This window comes from Palaemon carinicauda, chromosome 8, assembly GCF_036898095.1.
Source record: "Palaemon carinicauda isolate YSFRI2023 chromosome 8, ASM3689809v2, whole genome shotgun sequence".
NCBI lineage: Eukaryota > Metazoa > Arthropoda > Malacostraca > Decapoda > Palaemonidae > Palaemon > Palaemon carinicauda.
The window spans coordinates 13194596-13216037 of record NC_090732.1 but is presented as its reverse complement, the minus strand read 5'-3'; the positions used below and the strand labels follow the sequence as shown (position 1 = coordinate 13216037).

General features: G+C 39.1%; 1 protein-coding gene across 6 annotated transcripts in view; it reads left to right on the top strand.

Annotated features, from left to right (window-relative positions):
• Positions 1-21442, top strand: part of LOC137645659 (protein tramtrack, beta isoform-like) — a 132835-nt gene that overhangs the window by 84042 nt on the left and 27351 nt on the right. The window contains exon 5 of one of the 6 annotated variants that reach the window (XM_068378493.1): positions 9845-19692. The exons of the other annotated variants lie outside the window; for them this stretch is intronic. Coding sequence (XP_068234594.1) covers positions 9845-10120 — 276 coding nt within the window. The 3' untranslated portion in view covers positions 10121-19692. Of the gene's footprint in view, positions 1-9844; positions 19693-21442 lie in introns of those variants that run through there. 6 annotated transcript variants of the gene reach the window in all.

Genomic DNA, 21442 nt, shown 5'->3' with positions numbered 1-21442 from the left:
AGACGGAGGGAGAGAGAGGAGAGAAAACGTTCCGTTCAAGCGGGTAACGTTCTCGAGTTACTCTCGTCCCTAGTCGCTGTACGGGGAGGAAGGATAAAACGTTTTTAGTTTTTTATTCTCGTCCCCAGGCTATGTGCGGTGAGAGATTGAAAACGTAGTTATATGAACTAGTGTTTAGTCTCTTTCCCAGCCACTGATTTTTTTTTTTATCTTAAAATATGTTTTCTGTTTTTTGCTGGTATTAATGAGCTTGCATTATACGACTGATTTCGCAATTACTACCTTTTAATGAAGGGTAGAATTGCGTGTTTCAGGTAGAAATCAGTAAAAGTTTCGATTTCAGTGAAATAAGTGCAAAACAGAAAATCGAAGTGATAAAGTGATATGCGCAAAGTGTTACAGTGTTGCGTCCGAGGGTTCGTCTGTTCGTGCCTGTCGTTCACCTAGTCCGGGACCTCTTGCATGCTCCCAAGCCCAGGGGAGAAGTAATGTCAAACGACTTATGGGTTCGAGAGGCCTTGATCAACGAACAGACGTTTTCCCTCTATGGTATCGGGTGTATCTTACCAAGATCTCCCCTACCATAAGACGAGAGAGACGTTGTTTCTCCTCGTCATCCGAAGGCTTTTCGCATAAGAAACCTGTCACAAGGTTTCGAAGCCCTTAAGCGAAAGTCAGTCCTTTCAGGACAGGTCCAGCGTCCTGGTTACAACCATTAGGACAGCTCTGACCCTATGCAGTCATCGGATAACTGCTCGCCGCCTAACAAAAGCGTAACACAGACTCCGAGAGTCTTTTTTTGTTGGCAAAGTGTTGCGGTCACAGACGTTACCCTCGTCTCTTACCACAACCATTTCCGTTGATCCTTAATGGGTTGTATGGCAAGACATGCAGTATATGCTTGCCTCCCTTATGGAAGACTATTCTGCCGTTTAGTCCGTTGAGTCTAGCCGTTTATCTCATCGATATCCTGGCTTTCAGCCAACCTAACGTTCCTTTGTGCTTACTGTTGACGTTGGCGTAGCTTAGTCACGTCAGTCAGGTTGTTTAGAACCACACTCGATGCGGTCTCGTGTGGTTTTTCAGCCGCATTTGGACGTTAGGCCACTTGCTGATGCTCCTGTTGACGTTCAAGACGTTCACTAACAATCGGAGTTGACTTGTTTTGACGCTGTGTGTCAACCTCCGCATTCTAGAGTTGTTTTGACTGCTCAGTCTAGGCAGTCAAAGCAGTCTCGAGTGGACGCTGTGCGTCCTCACGCACCTGTTGTGGTTGACAGTTCAGTTGTTGACAATTCACAGACTGTCAAGCAGTTACATGACGTTGCGTTCTGGTCCGCTACTAATGCACCAGTGAGTGTGGACTCTGCTTGTAAAGCATTGCCACCACGGGAGGTCTCTCCCTTGCTTGAGACTCAGCTTTTATCGGACAAGGTTCCTGTAGATGAGGAAGTTGCTGTTCCCCCTCCTACTGATATTCCCTTGAGGACTCTGTCAGATGGAGAGGAGCCTAAAGCTGCTTAGCCTCCTATGGACTTTAATTAAATCATGATGATTTTTTTTTAAGGATCTTTGTCCGGATCTTTTTGTAACTGCTGCTCCTCGTTCGCCTAAACGTCAGAGCTTACACTAGGCCTAGCTACTTCGAAGCCGTTGTTTTTAAGCTAGTGCTCTCTCGCTCTCCTAGAGAGCTTTACGTTGGCTAGGCGACTGGTTTTTCACCAGGAGGAGTTTGGGGGATACAGCCTTTGCTTTCCCTTCTTTTAAACTGGTTTATAGAGCGAGAGTCTGATATGACACGAGAGAAGTTCTCGGCTTGGGAGTTCATGCCTCTGCCCAGATAGACTTCTCAATTCTCGTAGACTCTCCCTGGCGCCTGGCCAGGAGACGCTCCAAGTTGTTTACAGGTCAACTTCACAGCTGTTTTCGAGCCTTTGAAGTTTTGCTGTACAATTATGTCATGCATAACAAGGTTTTCAGGGATGGTAAGCGGTACCGCCTCAGTCGCTAACCCCGTCTGTTGCCACACCTGCTCCCGTAGACCCTAAATGGGCTTTGCTGCAAGACATGCAGTCCAAGCTTGCGTCCTTGATAGAGGACTTTAATGCGGAGAAGGTTGCTACCGAACCTTCTGGCCAACAACCTTCCAACCGGTCGGTTGTGCGCCCTGTTGACGCTGAGGTAACCTACTCGCGTCTGCCAGTTGAGGTGGTTCCTCCACCGATGCGACCCAGTGTGGGTTGCCAGCCGCACGTTGACGTTAAGCGACGCTCGGAGGTGGTTGTTGACGTTCAGGACGTTCAACAACCAGCAGAGGTGACTTGTTTTGACGCAGTGCGTCAACCTCAGCAACCCGGTAGGGTGTTGACTGCACAACCCAGACGGTCTAGACAGTCTCGGGTTGACGCTGTGCTTCCTCGCGCACCCATGGTTGTTGACAGTTCACAGACTGTGCAGCAGTTCCATGATGTTGCGTCCGGCTCCGTCACGCATGCACCAGTGCGACCGGACTCAGCGAGCCAGACGTTGCCCACTCCGTTGCCGTTTCCTCATCAGTTTTCGGATGAGGAACCCTCTGATGAGGACGTTGCTGAACAACAAGACGATCAGCCCCCAGAATAGATCAAGCCCTGCTATCCATCCAGAAGATGCTGAAGAAGGAACGCTGCTCAGTCAGGCTGTGGATGAGTCTGGTAGGGACGCTGTCATCCGTGGAACAATTTGTGTCACTAGGAAGACTACACCTCCGTCCTCTTCAATACCATCTAGCTTTTCACTGGAAAAAGGACAAGACGCTAGAGGCGGTCTCGATCCCGGTTTCCGAAAAGATAAAGTCTTGTCTGACTTGGTGGAAGGACAATATCAACCTAAGAGAGGGTCTTCCCCTGGCTGTTCAGACTCCCAACCACGTTCTCTTCTCGGACACATCGGACGTGGGCTGGGGCGCGACACTAGACGGTCGGGAATGCTCAGGACTGTGGAACTCGAGTCAGAGGAGCATGCATATCAACTGCAAGGAGCTGTTGGCAGTACATCTGGCCTTGAAAAGCTTCAAGTCTCTCCTTCGAGGCAAAGTGGTGGAAGTTAACTCGGACATCACCACGGCCTTGGCGTACATCTCCAAACAAGGAGGTACCCACTCACTGACGTTGTACGAGATCGCAAGGGACCTGCTCATCTGGTCAAAAGGTCAAGACATCTCCCTAGTAACGAGGTTCATCCAAGGCGACTTGAACGTCATAGCAGATTGTCTCAGTCGGAAAGGGCAAGTAATTCCAACCGAATGGACCCTCCACACGGATGTGTGCAAGAGACTCTGGGCCACTTGGGGTAAAACCATCCATAGATCTCCTTGCAACCTCGCTGACCAAGAGGCTTCCAATCTATTGCTCTCCAGTCCCGGACCCAGCAGCAATACACATAGATGCTTTCCTCCTATATTGGTCACATCTGGATCTCTACGCATTCCCACCGTTCAAGATTGTCAACAAGGTACTGCAGAAGTTCGCCTCTCACGAAGGGACAAGGTTGACGTTAGTTGCTTCCCTCTGGCCCGCGAGAGAATGGTTCACCGAGATACTTCGATGGTTAGTAGACGTTCCCAGTAGTCTTCCTCTAAGGGTAGACCTTCTACGTCAGCCACACGTAAAGAAGGTACTCCAAAGCCTCCACGCTCTTCGTCTGACTGCCTTTAGACTATCGAAAGACTCTCGAGAGCTAGAGGCTTTTCGAAGGAAGCAGCCAGTGCGATTGCTAGAGCAAGGAGAGCTTCTTCCATTAGAGTCTACCAATCGAAGTGGGAAGTCTTCCGAGACTGGTGCAAGTCAGTTTCTGTATCCTCGACCAGTACCTCTGTAGCTCAAATAGCTGTTTTTCTTTTATACCTGAGAAAAGGACGATCCCTTTCAGCTCCCACTATCAAGGGCTACAGAAGCATGTTGGCATTGGTCTTCCGGCATAGAGGCTTAGATCTTTCCAAACATAAAGATCTGCAAGACCTCCTTAAGTCTTTTGAGACCACCAAGGAGCGTCGTTTGGCTACCCCTGGATGGAATTTAGACGTGGTACTAAGATTCTTCATGTCAGACAGGTTGGAGCCGTTACAATCAGCCTCCCTGAAAGATCTCACTCTTAAGACTCTTTTCCTGGTATGCTTAGCCTCGGCTAAAAGAGTCAGTGAGATTCATGCCTTCAGCAAGAACATAGGATTTTCGTCAGAAAAAGCCACTTGTTCGCTACAACTTGGTTTTCTAGCCAAAAATGAGCTGCCTTCTCGGCCTTGGCCTAAATCTTTCGATATCCCCAGCTTATCGGAGATCGTAGGCAATGAACTAGAAAGAGTCTTATGCCCTGTTAGAGCTCTTAAGTTCTATTTAAAGCCTACTAAACCCTTACAAGGCCAATCTGAAGCTTTATGGTGTTCAGTTAAGAAACCATCCTTGCCTTTGTCAAAGAATGCTTGGTCAGACTTTATCAGATTGTTAATACGAGAAGCTCATTCACATCTGAGTGAGGAAGACCGAACTTTGCTTAAGGTGAAGACGCACGAAGTTAGAGCTGTAACAACTTCCGTGGCCTTTAAGCAAAATATATCTCTGCAAAGTATAATGGACGCAACCTATTGGAGAAGCAAGTCAGTGTTCGCGTCATTTTACTTGAAAGATGTCCAGTCTCTTTACAAGAACTGCTACACACTGGGACCATTCGTAGCAGGGAGTGCAGTAGTGGGTGAGGGCTCAACCACTACAATTCCCTAATTCCATACCCTTTTAATCTTTCTCTTGAAATGTTTTTATTGTTGTTTTTTGGGTTGTCCGGAAGGCTAAGAAGCCTTTCGCATCCTGGTTGATTTGGCGGGTGGTCAAAGTCATTTTTTGAGAGCGCCTAGATTAGGGGTTTTGATGAGGTCCTGTTGTATGGGTTGCAACCCTTGATACTTCAGATCCTAGGGGTCGATCAGCATCCTAAGAGGATCGCGAGGCTCCGTAAGGAAGACGTACTTAAAAGGCAGAGTAATTGTTCAAGTCGACTTCCTTACCAGGTACCTATTTATTTTGTTTTTGTTATTTTGATAACTTCTAAAATGAAATAAAAACTCTTAGCTCATAAAAGTGTAAACATATATTGCTGGTCTCTACCCACCCCCCTGGGTGTGAATCAGCTATATAATCACCGGCTAAGTTAAATATTGAAAAATGTTATTTTGATAATAAAATAAATTTTTGAATATACTTGCCCAGTGATTATAAATTAAAGGACCCTCCCTTCCTCCCCAATAGAGACGCAGTGGGACGAGGAGAAAATTGAGTCTTTGTTTACATTGAGTACTGGGTATCTGGACGACAGATGGCGCTGTTGGGCACACCCGCAACCTGTGTAGCGATCACTGGCGAGTTTTTACCGTAGAGTTGTCTGTCGGGCAACAGAGTTGCAGCTATATAATCACCGGGTAAGTATATTCAAAAATTTATTTTATTATCAGAATAACATTTTCATTAAAAGGAATACTGTATTCCTATTGTTCTGTGATCCCATTGTATAACGAATTCTATATTAAAGAGTATTTTTGGCTTACAGTATTTGAAAAAATTGAAATCATGAGTTTTAGTGATAAAATTCTCGCAAAACAGTCGACTTAACATATTGTCCTTACCTATCAGCTGTAATGGTGGAGAATGGTTGATTTTGATTCTAAGTACTACAGTTCCAGAATTTGACAGGATTAGATACAGCAAAGATGTAATCAACTCTTATCTCTCTTTACAGCCAAATGGGCTAAGTCTTTCTATTTACTCATATTTCTATTGGTGCTAAGGTTTGAATCCTAGGCTGAGATGAAATATTTATCATTAAAAGGAATTTTCCTCTGGCTCATTGACTCTGTGGCAGAACGAATTTAATATTAAAGGGTGTTTGTGACATTTTAAAAAGTGAAAAAAGGCATTTTGACGAAGGAAAAATTTATTTCTGGGGAGAGACCTGTGATGCCCGGTGAAAAGGTCCTTCTTTACACTTTTCTGATATAAATCTTCCAAATATACCAGAGAAAGATGAAAGCATGGAATGCAGAGGTTACTGCCCTCGCGCGAGCACCTTGTGGGTGTCGTGTATACATCGGGCGTGTGAAAACCACTATTCACAGGCTGTCTTCCATTTAGATAATTCCTTCATCAAAGGGAAGGGCCGTAACAAAGGCCCTAGAAACCACACTTGGACCACGCCACGGACACCTAACACGAACGCCCTCTAGGACATCCTTCTGCAAGAACATATGGCTTGCCCTTCCCTTTGATGAAGGAATTATCTAAATGGAAGACAGCCTGTGAATAGTGGTTTTCACACGCCCCTGATGTATACACGACACCCACAAGGTGCTCGCGCGAGGGTAGTAACCTCTGCATTCCATGCTTTTATCTTTCTCTGGTATATTTGGAAGATTTATATCAGATAAGTGTAAAGAAGGACCTTTTCACCGGCTGTCACAGGTCGACCCAGAAATAAGAATGTTGGTGATAATATTATCATATACTTATATATCACATATATGTATAGTCAGCTTGCGTTATCCACGATTAATTAGTTTACGAAAACGGCTGCATATGCCAAAATTCCGATATGAAGCAAATTTATCCAATATTAATGCATGGTAAGACTATCTAATGTGGACCCCAAGTCCCCAACTTTTTTCATATTTTAACCAAAGGACCTTAAGTTTTTGAGACATCCAAAATCCTTATATCTCGCAGGTTTCATACAATATACATAGCAGAAGAAACAAATATCTTCTAGTCATTACTCTGCATAATTATTGTTATTACTAGCTAAACCACAACCCTAGTAGGAAAATCAGGATGCTATAACCCCAACCGCTCCAATGGGCCATCAGGGATAAATAGTCCACTGATAAATACAAATAGATAAACTGTATGAGAATGAATGAATAATTGATATAAAATAATTTTAGATCCGTAACAACTTTAAAATAGATCTGTCATAAATAAATCATAATAAGAGACATAACCTGTTCTACATACAATCATTCACTGCAAGTTTGAACTTTTAAAGTTCCGCCGATTCAACTGCTTGATTCGGAAGATCATTCCACAATCTAGTCACAGCTGGAGTAAAACTTCGAGAATACTGTGTAGTACAGTATTGAGCCTTATGATGGTGAAGGCATGACTTTTAATTAACTGCTTTCCTAGTACTATGTACAGGATGGTACAGTCGGGTCAGAATTATGAAAAATCTTATGCAACATGTATAAAAAAACTTACTGAACGGTGGTACCAAAGATTAATATCTCGATCATGAATAAGAAATTTAATAGACCATAGACCACAATCTCTGAGTTCCAGCCCACGTAAGTGTGCCTGGAAATGAGGAGCCGGGTTTATGGACAAAGAATGCTAATGCCAAGTTGCTACCAAGAAAGCTTCTCATCCTCTATAATTATTTTTTTTTAGTAAGTATTAGGAATATATTTTATATTAATTAATAACAGCATTGGAATATTTTAGATGGAGAGAAGATGAGAGAAATAACAAACGTTATATATCCTTGGAGGTAAAACGTGTGAGATTACTCATTGTTAGGTCTCCGCATTGGTCACACTCAGTTGACACAAGTTTTCAATAACTGGTCAACACCAGTCATATTGCAACAACTGTTTGGTACCATTGACATGAGGCATTTTTTGACCGAATGCCCCACTTTTAGCACCTTAAGAAATAGATATGTTTGGGAGTTGAAGTGAGGATGACAGGTTCATCCTAGCCAAGATTCTTGGGCAGGATGTGTTGTACTATGCTTGCAGTAATTTTAGATTTATTTCAAAAGCAAGTGTTCTAAAAGCTATTTAGATTGTATAAGTACATCGCTTTTCTGGTTTTAAATTGAATCTTATTCTATTCTTTATTTATAACAAATATCGGTGTTAATGACCTTTGATGTCAATCAATCATCCAAGAAATTAGGATGAGATTCAACTGTTCAAGACAAGACAGGAGAACAAAACTTGAAAGAAGGCAGAATGAAAGAATTAAAACACTTCTTCAGAAAAGATTGATCACCGAAAATCTTAGAGGACTTTCTCAATAGGCTATTTTTTGTGCAATTGAAGAAGAAACAGACTAGATGTGTTTCTCAAAGATTTTAAAGAGAGTCGTATAGAGTTAAACGTTATCAAGGCAGAAATCTGGATGTTGAGAAGCCACTGTCCTCGACATACTTACAGTCATACTTTGAGTTTTGTTAGCATTCAACTTCGTGCCCCATAATTTGCACCGTGCACTAATTTTGGCTAGATCTTTATTAGGAGACCCTCCAGTAACCCCCAGATCTACATTCAGGAGATGGAATTTTATTTCTTCAGATTTTATAAAACCCTTATAAGTTCTAGATGTAATGATGCTGTAATACATGGGGTTCTACAGGTTTGCCTTATGTAAAATGACATTTTTTTTTAAATGCTTTGAAAACTGTTTTTAGTACAGTACATGCATAAAATTAGTATTAATTTTAGACTGCTAAATATTAGGGGAGTTTTGCTTGTCATTGAAGAGGTCTGTCACTTGAGTTTGTATCAGAATTTAGATATCAAAATTATTTAATGGTACCACATTTCATTTCTGGGAGGAGTGGAGAGAGGAAAGGTCCCCTTTTGTTCCTTTGTTTGATGTTGGCTAACCCCCAAAATTGGGGGAAGTGCTTTGGTAAATAGAAAGACATTTCAGTTTTAAAGTATTGTAATTTTCTTTATCCAGGTTTTTGTTACTGAACATGGAAATTAAAATGCTGGATTCGCTCAAGAATTGAAATGACTATGATTTTACTGTAGCTAATAGTAGAAATCATTTTACATGAAATTTTTCCAAATTCTTGAAGAGAATATTAAATATAGAAGAAAATGAACTGATTGGTATTAAGGGTGTGTTGCAAGTGTATTATTTTCAAATTTGAGAGTAATATGTATTCTACGCTTAACCAGAATTGTCTGGAGATGTTAGATTATTGTATGGTTGTAGGTGAAATTATATTGTAAGTATTAATCAGGAAATTGTAATCTTAAGGTAGGTAAGCACCGTACCTCTGTCACCAACAGACCCATGTGTTACTTAGAATAAAGTTGTTTTTGTCAATGCTTTTACCGGTTCTACCCTTGTATTTTTCCGTAGCAGAAAATATCTTAAAATACATTGTAGCTAATTGATAACAGGTAAAGTAGGAATTTTGAATAAGTGTGAACCACTACTATAATTGTAAAATATTTTTTGACATATAAATATCTTGAAAGCCCTTTTCATCTTTCAAAGCATTTAAGCTATGGTCAAAATGGAGAATTCAGTAGTACAGAATAAGTTTTGACAGTATTTTTAAGCTTAGTTATCTGTTGCATTAAACTGATTTCTTAAGATGAAATAATTTTGAAATTTTGGAACTGAAGACATTAGATGTAACTACTGGTTATGCAAAGGGAGGGCAGCCATATTTTGAAGGGTTGGTTTCAAGCATCAATGTCTATGGGTATTAAGATAGCCTGTATGTTACTAATGCTCCATTTAAATTACTGGAATCTTCAAGTCAGTAGTTTCAGAAAACTTCCCATTGCTTTATCAGATATGATAAAAGAAACTGTTGCAGATATGTGTTTTCTGACTTTAGTGTGGGTCTAATGAATTGTAAAATTGGTAATTCAAGAAAGCATACGCATAACTTCTAAGATAGTTTTTTTATCTAAGTGTATCACTAGACAATACTGTAGCTTAATGTGCCTTTGAAAGTGACAAACTTCAAAAAGTAGTTATTGTAGTGGGTAGTAATATTTTCCCTTATTGTGTTTTAGGGTCTGGTGATGACAGAGGGTCCGGTGGTACGTGATGAACAAGGGCGGCTGTGCTACCGCTGCCTCTACTGCCCACGTATTGATTCCGACAAGAGCAAGTGGAGACGTCACCTACGTACCCACACGGGTGAAAAGCCTTACCAGTGTACCAAGTGTCCTTACAGAGCAACTACAAGACATGCAGTTGTTCGACATGATAAGTTTAGGCATTCTTTGGAAGGGTGTTCTGGGGGACTTGGTATTACATTAGGTGGTAAGGCTGACGAAAAACATTAGAGTTGGCGTTGGCATGGAAAAATTGTCAGGCGACCTTGCCTGTCATCATAAGTCGTGCATAGTTCTTGTATATCTAAGTTCTGTGTACATAACTTTATGTAAGGAATTTCTGGTTAGGTATTTATTGCCATAAGCATGTATAGTATATACAATGCTTTATGTAGGAGTTTCAAGTGGACATTTTCTAGACAATTTTCTATATCAGTTTATGGGAAAATTTTATGTCCTTTGACTGGGGACCTGTAGTGCTATAAAAGTCTTGATGGTTTTTTATGCAGTATTGTATTTTTTGCATTAATAATGTTTTTACCGTAGCTATTTTAAACCTGAAAATTGCATATTTGACATTTTTTTTAAAGTAAAGGCTTAAGAAAACCATCCATAAAGGTTTCTTATACTGAAAAATTTAATTATAGGTTTCATGTGTCTTTTAAGGAAAAATTTTATTTATATAAATTGGAGGAATTTATAATTGTTTTACTATATGAATGTTTATCGTCTTTCATATAATTTTTATATTTCTTAACAGACATGAACCCTTAATATTGTGCACATGGTGTAACTGACATGGGAAATAAATAACCATTCAAAATTGGTTGAACTTCCAAACTAGTATGAGCAGTGGTTACTAAATGAGAGGGAGGTACTCTAAATGGTCACGGTTACTATATTTTTATGGTAGTATATTACACAATAAAAGGAACACATGACAGCTTCATGAAAATGGAATGTTGTCTATTTAGGTGTAATCACATTAATTAAAATAGAGTAATGCAATTCTATTTTTAATCCACTATCAAGGTTCTTCAGTGTACAGTACACGTCTGTTGCACGAATGGATGTTAATAGTTACAGCTCTACCTTTCCTTTGTTTGGTTGGATTTTGAAGCTGAACTGGTAGTTAAATAAAAGATACTGACTCGTGGAAAGGATCAGTTTAATCCCATTGATAAACTATGGCCTTGTCATGAGAGATATTATTTTGGTTGACTCTTGAAATTAATCTGAGGCTTTTTCCATCAATATTAAGAAATTTGTGCCCAATCTTTTTTTATGGTCAGCAGTAAAGGTGTGTGGGGTCTTGTACTTTGTAATCATTACATCATTAAACATTGTATCACTACGGCAGGGCTAAACATTTCACTCGGATACTCACATCGTTGATTTATAGTTTTTTTTTATATATAAAAATGGCTTCCCAAAACCAAAATCATAAAGACAAATTCAATCAACAGGTGCAAATTTCACCAATGAGGGTAGTTTGAGGTCTTTCCTACAACCAAGTAGAGGCCATCTCCTTTTATACTAATAATAGAACTAAAGAATTATTCTATTTTGATGCAGCTTCCATCTGAGTCACAGGGCTAATAGCTTCGACACTTGAACTCTTTACCTACAAATAGTAATAAAGACCTTTTCTTTCTCAATCACTATATCCCTCCTCCTAGAGACCATAGAGTGCAGTATCCCGAATCATATGCCATGTAGGAACTCTTTGCTATCTGTGTGGTAAAATCATAATCTCTGATAGCCCCCAAAAATGTGTTCCTCAGTTCATAATTTTCTCTCTAAGAATACAACTACAGTAGGAAATTTAGGCACTGGAATTAAATTACAAATTAAAGAAATTAACCCATATTTACTTCAATTTTTGCTAGATAACTAACTTAGCGTTCTTATATAATTCCCCATACACATTGGCCAAACATGCAAAAAAAACCACTTATATAAGATATTCATTGTTGGATGTCTTCAGGAATTGATGTGAAATGGGTAAAGTATTGTTAGCCTTCATCATTCACTAGAATAAATAGGATGAAACATGGAGGGGCTTCCGGAGGTCCATTCTAAATGCCATCTTTGTTAGGAAGTGAATAGGTTTCGAGGGGACGCCACCCACGCATTAAGGCACTATTCAAGCCCAGGAAATTTTGTCCCTTTTGTGAAATATGGACGAAATTATAATTTACAAATGAAAAATAAGTCAATAATCATCAATCAATAAATCACAATAATGTAATAAATGATAAAGAAATTAGATTCTCCTTTAATGGAAATGTAAATTAACTGTCACTTTATGACATTCTGCATCATTCATAAGTTTTGATTCACCGCTTTTTCTTATACAGTATTTAGTTCACGATTGAAAAAAATTTCCTTATTTGTTTCTGTGTTTTCAGTAATAATAGAAAAGCCAGTATTCATGCTGCTGCTAACATTTTTCTATTTACAATTTCTATATATATTTACAATGTACATTGAAAATAGAGTACTCTACTGTACTTATCAATTAAATGTAACAGTAGGATTCAGATTTTTGTAGAATCTTTTGAGTATATCCATACGCAACACATGGGATCGTCACTATTGACTGAGGAATAGCGATAATTTGTAGCTTGTCTTTTCAGATGATGAACTATATTGAGATCCCAGCCATTAAGTCGTGACCTTTTTGACAGCATCAGGCCTAAACGGCCGACTTCATGTAATCCGCTCGTGGGCATCTCCAGCCATTTAACCTCCTTGTATTATTTAGTACCACTAGTAATACTTCTATGGTAGTTTTCATCTATTTTGAGTGATGTGTTTTCTCTGGCTTTGGAAGGTGAAGCATAAATAGAATATGCACGGTATGTGTACATGAAGCAAAATTTTAGATATATTAAGTTCTAGGTTTTATTTATAGTTTTGAATAGTTTTACTGTGAAATTCTATGTTTAGGGAAATAGCTGTATGTTCATAATAATAGAAATATTCTGTATTAAATTCAAAGGACCATCATTTACAGTATGAATAGAGCAGCGCTGAGATTTAGGGGTGGTAGTTGAATGAACTTGGAATGGCTTACATTAACTGTTCAGTGCAGTTTGAATTAAAGGAGGTTTATTTATGGGAAATGCTCTAAATTTATTTGCAAATGTTTGGTCTTGTTGACTGGAAGCTAGTGAAACATATTGTAGTCATATCTTTGTTTCTTATTCTTAGTACAGTGTAATGAGTTGTTCCTACATGAATACAGACCTTTGTTCTTTAATACGAATATGTTCTCAGCGAAGCTGGATGCGGCTGGTAAAACTTTCAAATATGTGGGGTTGGATGCTTTTGGGTGGTTAGGAGCCACTGAGTTCCACTTTATTTTCAGCTGCTGGAGAGTACAGGCATAAAGTCTGGGAGTTTGCTTCCAAATTACGGTATTGTGTGACAGTTGTCTATACAATCTGCCGATAATCCACTTCCTTCGTGTTGGACATCTTTACTGTTTGGTGCCTCTTCCCTTTCTATAGTAACGACATCAACTTGATTGAGGAAATTGATTTTCCTGAGACGTGTCTGATGAAGGAGTTTTTGTGGCTGCCAAGTGAAGGGGAAGAGCACTGCCCATCTTCTCATCAGTGATTTCCTGTACCGGAAGGAGCAGCGCTAGAGGGAAGACTCTTAGAAGACAAACTTCGAGTTCTTCCTTCTCCCTTGCCGATTTCTTCACTGCGAAGACTAGGAGGCCAATCAATGGGAGTGGCATTGCATCACTCCTGTCTCTCGGTGGAGACCATGCTGTACCAGAACCTTGAGGGGTTTCTGAGGACTGTATGCACTGCCAGTTAGGTTTGAAAGGCAAAACGTACTTCCCTTCTTCCTGAGTCTTTTCTCCTACTTCAAGTATTAGAAAGGAGAGATGTTTTCAAGTCCAGTAAGCTGATCAGTAGGAGTGGCTTTGTTTCACTTTTACGTTTCTCTCTTAGTGGGAGAGACAGTGCTGTACTGTAACCATGAGGGATATCTTGAGTACTTGACGCTGTTGGTCAGGTTTGAAGGCTGCCGCCCTCCTGTCCCTTCCTGTGCTCTCTCTCTCTCTCTCTCTTTTAGAAGGGAAGAGTATACATGCCGAGAGTTGTCCCCTGGGAAGAAACATGGGTTCATATTGATCCTGCTTTTTTGTCCAGAATTCAGTCTTCATCCAGGTAAGGAAAACCGCACACATCAGGAGTCCATGTGCACTTTAATCTGCGCGCCTCTGGACCCCGCTTACTCCAGGGTCATGGCGTAAAAACCTTCAGAAACTATGAGTGATAACGCAAATGCTTTCTGTTGTTTGCCTGTCCTTCAAGTGGACTTTTACTGTAATTTCTTCAGATATTGAGCACACGCCTACTCGTTCTTGTGCTATCGATGACGCTCGCTCACTCTCCATTTAGCGCACATTCATCAAACTTAGAATATTCTCTTGGTCATAAGCACACACTCCTTTTAGCAAGCATTCCATGGACTTGGAGAATTCACTTGCTCATGTGCTCACCTGTTGCCGCTTGATACCTTTTAATCATGCTTTCCTTTGAGAGTGCACTCTAGAGTTAACACACTCATCTGATCATGAACACTCATTTGTTCGGGCATGCTTACTTTGTCATAAATACAAGCCTATTCACTGGTTGCCTGAGATTCAAGCCTACCTAAGGACACAATCTTTTTCTTCCTAATTGACTCCACGTGCATCGGGAACCAGGATTTTAGATACTCCTGGAATCTGCACGCACCTGAGATGTATGAAATTGGTTGTTGATGTAGGAGCAATCCACGATTGTACAGTAATCTACCTGTTCACGTGAGGATGGTACATATCACTCAGAGAAAAGGAACGTACCAAGGGGAGCATTACTTACCGAGAATGTACCTAATAGACTACTCATAAAGGTATATACCAAGAACATTACATACTAAGAGGAGCTGTACAGTACATATCGTGAATGTAACCAACGTACTACTGTACATAGAGTAAAAGACATACCAAAAGAACTGTGGTACAGAGAACACAGAATTATTTCAATACATTGTTCCATGTAGTACAGTTCCATACGAGGTCAAACACTGGCTCTTCAATCAAGATAGAGAGCCACACCTTCTATGTTATGCCATCAGACTGCCAGAAAGATTATGGATAGATGACACCTCAGATGTGCCCAACCAATAGCAAGCAATGTATAGTTGTCTCCTAGTTCTAGTCGAGTAGTCCTGCTGAGACCGGTCAGTGGCTATGCCATGTCAAAAAAATCTGCTTCTTGTCTGCTCAGCGAAGTTAGACATTAGGTCAGATGCTGCTGGATTTGCCAAATTTTTGTACGCTTCAGCGAATGGAATCACACTTCTGTTTAGCGCTACACTAACATAGTGAGTTTTTCTAAGAGTGCAGAGCATTCCAATGCTCTAAGGCCGATCTTCGGCATGGAATTCTCACACACTTCAGGATCAGGTGCGATGAGGTACCTTCCATTCATCCTTAGTTTTCTGTTGAAGCAGGTAACTTCTCTTGACTGCAATGTATTCTCATACCGTCATCAAAATTCCACATGGATATTGTGCTTTCCCTTCTTGAAGAAGTTTCGATACTTCTTGCTCTTCCTTGAACTGAGCACGCCTACGTGCAATGAACAGAAAGGGTAGCCTCTATCATGGAGCAATAGGGTTTAGAACTTAGGTTCTCAGGTCCTATCTTACCGCTCATACAAGAATCAAGGAGCCAAATTGTGTTCCAAGCAGTTCAGTAAGAGACGGAAACCAGCTAACGCTCGTTCACCCCTACTTTCTCTCAAGGAATTGCCCCGTTCCATGTGGCCGTCAGTTGGTGAAAGTCTTAAGGGATGCTTCGAAGACTTTCGAGAGAATCATGACCCTATGACACCCGACTTTACTCTGTTACTTACTAAAGCAGAGATCTTCAAGACTTAGTGTACAATTACCAAGAGCCTTGCACTCATTCGTAAGTTGTTATTGATGCACGTTTCATTTGATGGAAGAGCTAGTTTCATGCTAATGGCTCACATCAATCGCTCTAGTAGTTCCTGTTACGCTACTAATCATCAACCAGCGCTATCCTTACCTTTAGGGGCTGTTTGGAGCAGGAATATAGGTCAGTCTACCCTGGTAATAGAATGACGATCCTTATTGCTGGAACTCCTCTTTTCCAGGTAATCTGAGGCCAACTGAGATACCTGGGGAGGGAGGAAGGGATGGGGTGCTAACCTGAGTATCTAATTAATTTCAAAGATATGATCCACTGAAGAAAAGCCCCTGGCTGGCTTTTTAATCTACTGTACCAGTATTGCCAGTAGCAACAAGCTTTCCAAAGGAATTTGGTAAAGCATTTGGTGGTAATAATGAATGCCTGTTTCCTTTCTTGACTTACGTCAACAATGGGTTGTTTCATGGACTCTCATCAAGCAGGATCTTTCTTGGAAAATCCTCGCATGATAGAGGTGTTTTGTAGTTTTTGCCATTGCGCAAGTTGCTCACCATATCAACTGATCAAGAAATTTCCAATATTCCCCAGTCCCAGATTGTCGGCAGCCTTTTAGGATGCCTTCCAACATCCCAGGGAATTCTGAATATTTACTCTCTTCCACCAATTTTCCCCTTTAACCATTACTCAACAGTCATAGACAATATCAAGGCTCAGCATGACCTCGATAGTTCCCAAGCAGCCACACTCCAGTGTTATCCGGATCAGCTGTTTTCATACTTCCATCATCATGGAAACTTTTCAAACTTCACGGTGAAAGAGTCCTCGTAGCCCTTAAACCATGTTTTTATCTAGGACTTAACTCTGGACTTCACGAAAGTTATCTAGACTTGAGGAGCTTCTAGGGAACTCAAACCCCATGGAACTGTCACAAATCGTTTTAGCAATCAATTGTTATAAGCGGCTTTGGGCTCTGAAGCAGTCCTCTATTATGATAGCCCTGCTAACCAGGTAAGAAACGGTATATCTTTGCCTGTGTCACGTCACTTTTGAAAAATTAAGATCTCCATCACCTTGGTTCATGAGTATGTGTTAAGGACCTAAAACCCAGCTGCTTATAATGCCAAGATGTCCTCCATCTGTTCCCTTCAAAAGATGGCCAGCGAAAACTTGGACATCTTGCATCCGTCCATAGAAGACACTATAACTATTTCTACTGAAACGGAAGGAATAAGAGAGGAAATCTTAGAACTCTCTTCTTTTCTGACTTCATGTGACAATTAGACATATTGGTCCTACAAGCGAGGAGACGAAAAGACCACTTCAGATTTGAGCGCACTAAATCAGACATTGAAATTTTTCCAGCCCTCAGTAAGAAGCTGTCAGGTCTGTAGTTTCTGAAGGTCAAAGTTGAGGCTGTCTTGTGGATATGTTTCCCTTCTAATCCTCAGTAACCACCACCACCTCATTAGCCATATCCAGCTTTGCTAAGAACATACTCCTATTAAAGGAAAGAGGTTTGTATAGGTAGGAAAATACAAATTACTTTTTAAAAGATTTGTGATATTTGAATAATTTTATTTTATTTAACTAGTATGTAACCAATCAGAAACTTTGAAAATTAACATCAAAATGTAGTTGTGTGAGATTACTGTAGGTTTTACTGTTCTTAATTAAATTTTTTGCAAAGTGATTTTTATTATATTTTTTCCTGTTCCTTGTATCAAATTGAACTTTTACTGGATATGAGGAAGGTAGTTAGAATATTTAGAATCATATCATAGCAACTTTATCTTATGTCCATGCTGTGATTTTCCCTGAAGACCACGGTATTCAAGTAAATCAATCTCTCTCTCTCTCTCTCTCTCTCTCTCTCTCTCTCTCTCTCTCTCTCTCTCTCTCTCTCTCTCTTTTTTTTTGCTCAAATTTTCATCCATCAGTTGAGAAAAAATCTTTCAGGCACGCCATTGTAGATTAACAACCCACTGATCTGGTAAATTAATTCATTATGATAATGATAACCTTGTTAACTTTGACAATTACAGTATCTGTTTAGGATTTCTTTGTGACCATTGTTGGTTTTGTCACCCGACTGCTCATTCCTTGGTTGTGAAGAAATGAAAATATTAGAGGCCTCTAAATTATCACTTATTTGAAGTAGAAAGATTTTGGAATATGGGGAAAGATTCTTGAGAAGGAAATTCCATAATTTCCAAAGGTTGCAAAATCTGTTCCTCTTTCCGTGTAGATAAGAAAATTATCTTCATAAAAGGACCTCTGTCGATATAGTACTAAACTCATGGGTTAATGGAAGTTATTAGTATATATGTGAGAAAAAGGATTCCTGTTTTAAGGGCCTGCTTAATTATATTGAAAAAGAAATTTAATGTCTGCTGTGCATTGATAATTTGATATTAATTGAATATTAGCAGTATATAATTGATAGATTAAAAATAATGATATACTGTAATTGATAGGTAAAAAAATAGTTTAAACCAAATTGTATTGTAATTATTTAAGTCCTTTTCCATAGTGCAAATTACTACATTGCTAAACTAAAGTCTACAAAAGTGCATCACACTTGTGAATATATAAAACCAATATTTCATAGGCAAATTCAGTCAGTAATTGGGTAAATATAACATTAAAATTAGACCTTTTCAATGCAGGCCTTCATTTTGCATGTACAGGCAAATACTATATTTCATTTGCAATTTCCACCAGTGATTTGGAAAATATAAAATTAAAAACTGTAGTCCTTTACAGTGCTAGCCTTCCTTATGTATGTTTCTGAATAAAATCAACAGAGCATTCTTTCATGTAATATCATTTTGTATATTTATTCAAGTAAAAATATAATGCAAGTTTATAGTCATTTACAGTAAAAGTGTTATCCATTTTGATTACCAATACAGTATACAGTTTACTGTACATCTTGCATGAAAAGCTTAAGTTTAGATCATGATGTTATTCCTATATAACAAGTATATAAAAATTGTTTTAAAGAAGTAACCGAGATCTTAGGTGACAATGCTCTTATTTTGGTTGTCTTAAATGCCACCAAATGACCCCTACAGCTTGATGATCTCTCCCAAAAGACTTGTCTGGCTTTCATGATGACATTACTGAAGATTTAATCAACTTATCTACAATTTATTATTTGATAGGACAGAATTTCATATTCAGTACTGTATTGTAATTTTCCCTTCGAAGGTAAATAACATATAAGACCTGATATCCTTTTGACAGTACATGGACAGAACTTGAACAGTGCATTGGTTATGTACACAGTGGTGATTTGTGTACTACTGTATATAATTTTGAGTCCGTCAGTTTCTGAATGTTGTGTGTACAGCAGAAATCACGATTGTTTTTTTTTTTTATTCACCGACACCATACTGCTGTTGTGTGTTGCATCAAGTTTCCATTCATAGACATTTGAATTTGTATTGATTGTATATTCTTCCACTGTGCTGGTAATTATAGACATATGTATTGCATTGTTGTTTTCTTCAAACATATTTGCTATACATTTTATTTTATAGATACATTGTATTAATGTTGTCAAGTTTTATTGTAATTGTTTCATTGTAAACATTTTTACATCCTGTTATTCTTGTCCTACAAAAAAAAAAAAAGAAATTTAGAATCAATAGCACATACTTTACCATTATGTTCTGCACGGAGTGAGTAAGTTTTGATGATGAAGGACTCTAAAGTCCAGACAAATTTAGCTCTTTCAATTGTGTGTATTATCAGTTTAAATATGAACCGTATAGATACCAAATATTTCAACTCAAATGCCGTTGTCAGAAACTTAGAATAAAAATAAAAGATTTTGGATTTGAGTTTCTGTTATGCTTATACCCTAGTGTATGGTATGGTTGGTATCTCTCTCTCTCTCTCTCTCTGTCTGTCTGTCTCTCCCTAGTTTATGCATATACCCTAGTGTATGGTATAGTTGGTCTCTCTCTCTCTCTCTCTCTCTCTCTCTCTCTCTCTCTCTCTCTCTCTCTCTCTCTCTCATTCATTCCTATGTGGGGAGCAATATTTTTATATAGTCATAATGATTTTGGCAAACTTGTGTGAATAATTTATTAGAAGCTCACCACTTCTGTTACTGCACTTATGTTTTTGGAATACAGTAATTACCATCTCGGGTCAATCCTATCCAGTTGCGATCTAGTGAGAAGCCTAGCATAACATCTCTCCCTGGTCATTTTGCCTCATACAAACTATTATTATGCCTTAACCTAGAGCTTTGTCTCAGCTGCGTGCTTTGCTAGTCTTAGATTTTTATCAGCTTTATGGCTCATTGACTAGTCCCGATTTGATCTCCTTTTCCAAATTATGTCAGACTCGAGACACACAGCTTTATGGCTCATTGACTAGTCCCGATTTGATCTCCTTTTCCAAATTATGTCAGACTCGAGACACACAGCTTTATGGCTCATTGACTAGTCCCGATTTGATCTCCTTTTCCAAATTATGTCAGACTCGAGACACACAGCTTTATGGCTCATTGACTAGTCCCGATTTGATCTCCTTTTCCAAATTATGTCAGACTCGAGACACACAGCTTTATGGCTCATTGACTAGTCCCGATTTGATCTCCTTTTCCAAATTATGTCAGACTCGAGACACACAGCTTTATGGCTCATTGACTAGTCCCGATTTGATCTCCTTTTCCAAATTGTCAGACTCGAGACACACACCTCATCTGACTATTTCTCCATCTTCAGAATTAGGGTATGATGATCCAAGTACACCTAGCCATTCTGATCTTGGAGCTGCTAAAGGGTTACATTTGTACTTTCTGATCTTTTTATTTCAGATTACTGCTTTTCAGCATCTCTGGTACGTTCTGAGGATGAACAAGAAGTAGACTCTTCTTTTGAAAGCTTTTTACATAAAATTCTGGAATTTTATCCAAGTTACTTGGTGAAATTACAAAAAACAAATGTTAGCTCTTCTCTGACCACTATGGTTTCTACTTATATTCAGTTTTCAATCCTCTCATTTCTCTCCCGATGCAAACTAAGGAAGTATCGGTTCTCATGTAAAAGAATACGACTTCTACCTCCGCTTATGATTTTGGTAGCTCTAGTGAATTTAACACGTATGTCAGACTATACTACCTTCTTTGAATGTTGGAAAGTAACACTGCTTTCCAATAAGTATTGTATCTTTACTTTTAATCGTGATGATAATAAATAACAATTAAGATTAAGAACAAGATACTGTACATTATTCCAAGATGCTATATTGATTTGATCCTCCTTAACCAAATAACCAAGGAAATTTTTATGTAGACAATAAGTGATTTAATTCAGAGATCCAGGAAAGAAAGTATTAGTTAATTAATAGATCTTAGGGCTGATTATTTCTAGATAATGAAGTAAGCATCAAGATAATAATTTTGCTTTATATTACGTGAGAAAGCATTTGGAGAGGCATGTATGCAGTTTAATAATCTTAGTGTCCAACAAGCATTACTTGAAATCTTGTATTTAGTACTGATCCATTTCTGTGATTTGTGGGATGTTGTGTCAATCAAAGAGAATTGTGGTTATGTCTTCCAAGGTATTATA